Source organism: Sinocyclocheilus rhinocerous, unplaced genomic scaffold (assembly GCF_001515625.1).
Source record: "Sinocyclocheilus rhinocerous isolate Xijiao unplaced genomic scaffold, SAMN03320098_v1.1 scaffold1864, whole genome shotgun sequence".
NCBI classification, from domain to species: Eukaryota; Metazoa; Chordata; class Actinopteri; order Cypriniformes; family Cyprinidae; genus Sinocyclocheilus; species Sinocyclocheilus rhinocerous.
The window spans coordinates 567,844-573,843 of NW_015639085.1; the positions used below are offsets into that span (position 1 = coordinate 567,844).

Consider the following 6,000-nt stretch of genomic DNA (forward strand, 5'->3'; position numbering starts at 1 on the left):
TGTCTGTTGTGCATGTCGTGATGCAAAGGAAAATCTTTCAATTTAGTTTCAAAGTAGGTCTCCTACTTTCCCTCCTCCAGAGGAGAGAATGAGATGAGGATAGAAGGGGTGTGTGGGTCACTAAGGTTCTTCGGAGGGCCTCCCTTGGCCTCTTTGTTCCACAGTGGCTTGATTGGCACAGGGAAGTGCCTCTGAAAGTGTGTGTGTCTTGATGGACGTTGGGAAGTGGTTCCAAGGGGGGGGTTCTGGTGCTGTTTCCCTTCAATGGATTCCTCTGTGGTTCCTATCCCTTCACTCTCGCCTCCACTACTTGAGCAGAGAAAAAGAGGGAAGACAGCCGAGCCAATCCCCTTTTTGGACGGAGCCCTCCAGGCCCCTGACAAGTGGCTTTGTGCAGCATGGGCCGAAAAACAAAGCAGTGGCTGGGGTGGCAGCAATCATGGGAGCCAGGGAGAAGAGGAAGGCTATTGGCTAGGCCTGGACAGGCACAGGGATTATGTGCACCCCGGGAATGAGTTTTTTAGGGGGGAATAAAAAAAGCGACTGAAAGGGGAAAAAAGAAGAGGACACTTGGAGAAGTTTGCCATTCAGCTGAAAGCAAGAGAAGCGTGAATGGAGAACACCAGAGAGGAAGACAAATCAGAGTCTGAGAAGAGTAGTGGATGACAGGTTTATTTACTTTTTAAAGAAATAGTTCACCCAAAAATGAAAATTTGCTAAATATTTACTCACCCTTTTGAGATGTAGATTAGTTTGTTTTTTCCATCAGAACAGATTTGTAGAAATGTATATCATTCCATCACTTGCTCAGCAATGGATCCTCTGCAGTGAATGGGTGCCGTCAGAATGAGAGTCCAAACAGCTGATAAAAACATCACAATAATCCACAAGTAATCCACACCACTCCAGTCAATGAGCAGGACTCCAGTGTCTCGAGTCTTCTATCCATAACATTGCTTTTTCCAACGGGGACAACAGGGGATAAACTTTTCACTGCAGAAATAGTGGAATAAAGTTTGCAACATTATAGCAAACAACTAGCAATGTTTGGTTCTAAGAACATTCTCAAAACATTACCCAACCATACTTGTTTGTTTGTTTGTTTTGTTAGCCAGAAAAGTTTTCTTTGCATAAATGGAATGTTCTGTTTATGTTTGCAGCATTTTTCCCTAATAGGCTGAAAAATTGAAAAATTTAAGTAGAAATGACTGTACAACTGTTTTGATTATACCTTATATATACCTTATACCGATTTGATTGAACTTCAATTGAAGGCTTAAACTTAAGTTTTTAAGTTGAAATAGGTGGACATTTTTTTACAGTGTAACTAATAAAAATAAGCCAAGCACAATCGACCATCATATGGAGGATTAAGTTAATACAGTATGTAAGATTGAATTATGTAAGATTTCCTAGAGCATGTCTATATCACTCATATGTCTATATCACCACAATAACCTAGATTTTACTTTTCACAACCAAGTAAATTATTCCAAATAACAATCACTTTAACTTAATCTAGGGCTTTTAAAATGGCTTTTAAAATATGACATTGTATTTATAGATTTGTAGAAGAAATGAATAAAAATGTATGTACAAGATAACATTACGTACATTCTGTGACACTGAATTGTACAGTTTAACAGGAACATGCTTCTCTCCCCATTTGGTCAGTACAGTAAACAAAAATGTCTTAACATCATGTTCCTTTAGTTAAAGAGAAACATACGTCAAGATGCTCTCAAGAGTGCACTTGACTTTTAGCCTCCACATCCTGCTCATCCTCTTGATTTATTTCTTCACAGCATAATACTGTATGTCACATGTATTAGATAAGGAAATATTAACCTAAATTACAATTAAGCAAAACAATAGATAAAACCGAGAACAAATCATTCTAAAATCAATAGATATGCTGTTCAAAATTAATATAAAAAGTGTGTGTATTATATGTATTATATGTATGAAAAGGGTTTTTTTGTATGACACTAAATGAAAATGAAATTCACAATGTCTCATCTGTGTGTGTGTGTGTGTTGTAGGAAGTGCAGCGCTGCACAGCAGATATGAAGATCACATCAGAACACTCCAATCACCCTGACAACAAGCACAAAAACAGATACATCAACATCATAGCCTGTGAGTCTCACTTTATAAAATGCACAGTGGTCCAAAAATCTGAGACCACTTGCGAAAATGCTTCTGTTTTTATCATTTTTTAAATTGTAAATTATATGAGTATATGGATTTCATTTCAAATTTAAAGGGATAGTTCACCCTAAAATGAAAGTTCTGTCATTAATTACTCACTCTCATGTCGTTCCAAACCCGTAAGACCTTCGTTCATCTTCGGAACAAAAAATAAGATAGTTTTGATTAAGCTTTCTGACCCTGTAGACAACAAAGCAACTACCACGTTCAAGGCCCAGAAAGGTAAGGACATCGTTAAAATAGTCAGTGGTTCAACCTTAATGCTATGAAGCTACGAGAAAACTTTTTGTGCACAAAGAATACAAAAAGTAATGGCTTTATTCAACAATTTGAATTGTTTTTCTCCATGCTTTCACAAGAGTACCATGACGTAAAATTAAGGTTGAACCACTGATGTCACATGGACTATTTTAACAATGTCCTTACTACCTTTCTGGGTCTTGAACGTGGTAGTTGCTTTGCTGTCTATGCAGGGTCAGAAAGCTCTCAGATTTCATCCAAAATATCTTAATTTGAGTCGTGAAGATGAACAAAGGTCTTACAGGTTTGGAACGACACGAATTTTAATTTTTTGGTGAACTAATCCTTTAATTAAACATTTACATACAGTACTGTTCAGAAGTTTTGAGTTGGTCCTTTTTTTGTTTGAAAGAAATTAATCATTTTATTCATCAAGGATACATTAAATTGATTAAAAGTGACAGTAAAGACATTTATAATATTACAAAAGATTTCTATTTCAAATGCTGTTCTTTTGAACTTGTTATTAAAATAAAACCATGAAAAAGTGTGCTACAAAAATAATAAGAAACACAACTGTTTTCAACATTGATTATAATAAAAAGAAAAGTTTCTTGAGCAGCAAATCAGCATATTAGAATGATTTCTGAAGGCTCATGTAACACTGAAGAATAAAGTTGTGGATTTTTAAATAGAAAACAATTATTTTAAATTGTAATAATAAAAAATAGTTCACAATATTACAGATTTTTTTATTTATTTTGGTGCAAATTTCCAGAATTAGGTTTGTCCCCATTTGCTTTAATGACAGCAGCACTCAAGTTTATTCAACACCTGATGATCTTGTTATCTAACATGACATTAAAAAAAGGTTATGAAGCGTGAAGGCAATATTTTGTTTCCACATTGTTTCAAAATCTTTATATCTGCATGTGGTCTCAGAGGTTTTTACCCAACTGTAGCTCAGACTTCAGACATGAATCTCACTGGCTATCTCTTGTTCTTCCTCCAGATGACCACAGTCGAGTGAAGCTCAGGCCTCTGGCAGGAAAAGACTCCAAACACAGTGACTACATCAATGCCAACTATGTGGATGTGAGTGATGACTGCAGAACACACTTCTGTATACATAATGACTTGGCTGTATGTGATGTATATTTCTGTATCTCTCTCCTCTACAGGGCTACAATAAACCCAAGGCCTACGTCGCAGCTCAGGGTCCTCTCAAGTCCACATTCGAGGACTTCTGGCGGATGGTGTGGGAACAAAACACCGGCATTATAGTCATGATCACTAACCTGGTGGAGAAAGGCAGAGTGAGTTATAACGTCACAACCATTACAGTTTCAGAATCATAAAATAATCGTTTGTTTTATATGGCCTCTTTAAACGTTGTCCTCTTTTTGTGTGCGTCCTACAGAGAAAATGCGACCAATACTGGCCGACGGAGAACAGCGAGGAATATGGGAATATTGTGGTGACTCTGAAGAGAACCAAAGTAATGGCGTGCTACACACTCCGCATCTTCACTATCAGAAACACCAAAGTAAAGAAGGTAAACACCTTTTTTATTTCTCCTCTTACACTTCTGCTTCTCTATTGCTGCTGAATTAAACCAAAAGTACATCATTACAACACACAACAACACACTGTATGAAATTAACGCTACTGTGAAAAAGTAATAACATAAAGATCAGTTCAGTATAATTTAACATTTGGTTAAATTATGCAGGTTTAAATTCTCTTCGAAAATTAAATTACTCTGCAAACACTTTTCCCATCATTAAAATAGCCTAGGAAACTGGCATGGCATTAAAATGCCAACTAATGACCAACCACATTAAACCAATAAACACACAATGAAAATGGGTCGTTCAACAAAACAGGTGCCATTATATAACATTTATGTGTTAGAAATGACTTTAGCAATGAATAGCGGGTGCCAACCTTTATTATTTGTTAATATAGAATATTTTTGTAACACATTAACAAAAATCCAATAACTTTTTTTACATTTTCTTTCATTATTTTTCAACCATTTTTTGAAGTTCACCTTTATTTTTTCTGTATAATTTTAGATGTAGTATGTGTAGATTTTAGTTGACAAATATGTATTGTTAAAACTCTTCATGTATGTTTTGTTTTATTTGTCAGTAGAGTAGATCTTAAAAACAATGTATTTTTTAATTATTCAGGTTTTATAATTGAGACTGTTTTATAAAAACTTATTTTATCACCTCATCAAACTTGAAAAGGCACCCATTTCATAAAATGATCCACACTGTCATTGTGCATGGTTTGACCTGCTTTCCTTTACCTGGGAGAAGGATTGTGGCAGGGTTGAGCATTAAAAGCCAGAGGAAAAATCTTAAGAAGCTTATGCAAGGGCCTGGCCTTCACAGCGTCAGTGAGAGTGATCTGCTCTCTCCATAAAACTCTTTCATAATACATGGAGCCTTACCAAGGCCACTGGCAGCAAAGAAATAAGGGTCTTTTTTATAGCAGCCACGTAGATATGAGTTTAGATGCCACTTTTTTACAGAAATGAAAAATTCATGTATGGTAATGTATGGTAAAATAACATTTAAAAAATAGAAAGCTGACATGCTTCTGTACAGTACTATCACAAACCTGTGCTGTAAATTTGAATGCCAAGTGAGGGTTATGTGAAGATATTGGGATTGCTCATGTGTTCTTGTGTTTCTTCACCATGAGATACAATTGCATTTGAGTGTGTACTTTTTTTCAGAAAAAAACATCCTTGTTTCGCTCTACTTGTCAGGACCAGGGTTTCTGAAAATATCCTCAAATTTAGCAAAACAAAAGTCTTAAAATTGACTTGCTGGAGTATTATCACTAGTAAAAAAAAATACATGGGTTAAATACTGCAAATATATTAAGGCTCAGTAAATACGCAATCTTTGTCAATTTAGAATGAAGCCATGGTTAAGAAAGCCAGTCCCTGTAGTTTGTTTTGTTTTGTTTTGCTTTGTTTTGCTGTTTTGTTTTGTTTTGCTTTGCTTTTTGCTGTTTTGTTTTGCTGCTTTGTTTTGCTTTGTTTTGTTTTGTTTTGTTTTGCTTTACTTTAATTTGCTTTGTTTTTGTCAGACTCTGTCCCGTGTTTTGTGTGTGTTTTTCTGTGACCCAGTTTCTGTCTCCCGCGTATTCTGTTAATTTCATCCCAGGTGTTTCCCATGTTTAATTTCCTATGATTCCAGGTGTGTCTCCTTAGTCCCTCGTCATCCTGTGTTTAAAAGTCTGAGTCCTTTTAGTTAGTGTTGTCCGGTATTGTGCGCCGCCGTCCGCGGCTCCCCCAAGTCAGCCAGCAGTTCCCGAGTCGAGTCAGCCAGCAGTTCCCGAGCCGAGTCAGCCGGCAGTTCCCGAGTCGAGTCAGCCGGCAGTTCCCGAGTCGAGTCAGCCGGCATTGAATGTGGCAAGCCCAAAGGACGTTAATGTGGCAAGCCCAAAGGACGTTAATGTGGCTAGCCCACCAAGTGTTCATGTGGGCCCAGTGTCGGTTCCAGCCCCAGTGCCCGCTCCTCGTAAGTG

At 37.0% G+C, this 6,000-nt stretch overlaps 1 protein-coding gene across 1 annotated transcript in view; it reads left to right on the plus strand.

The window, feature by feature from the left end:
- The window catches only part of LOC107750996 (protein tyrosine phosphatase receptor type G), a 286,241-nt gene that overhangs the window by 268,693 nt on the left and 11,548 nt on the right, over positions 1–6,000 (plus strand). Inside the window, exons 15-18 of the mRNA XM_016566564.1 lie at positions 2,043–2,139; positions 3,464–3,546; positions 3,633–3,767; positions 3,872–4,006. Of these exons, the coding sequence (XP_016422050.1) occupies positions 2,043–2,139; positions 3,464–3,546; positions 3,633–3,767; positions 3,872–4,006 (450 nt within the window). The remainder of the gene's footprint in view (positions 1–2,042; positions 2,140–3,463; positions 3,547–3,632; positions 3,768–3,871; positions 4,007–6,000) is intronic.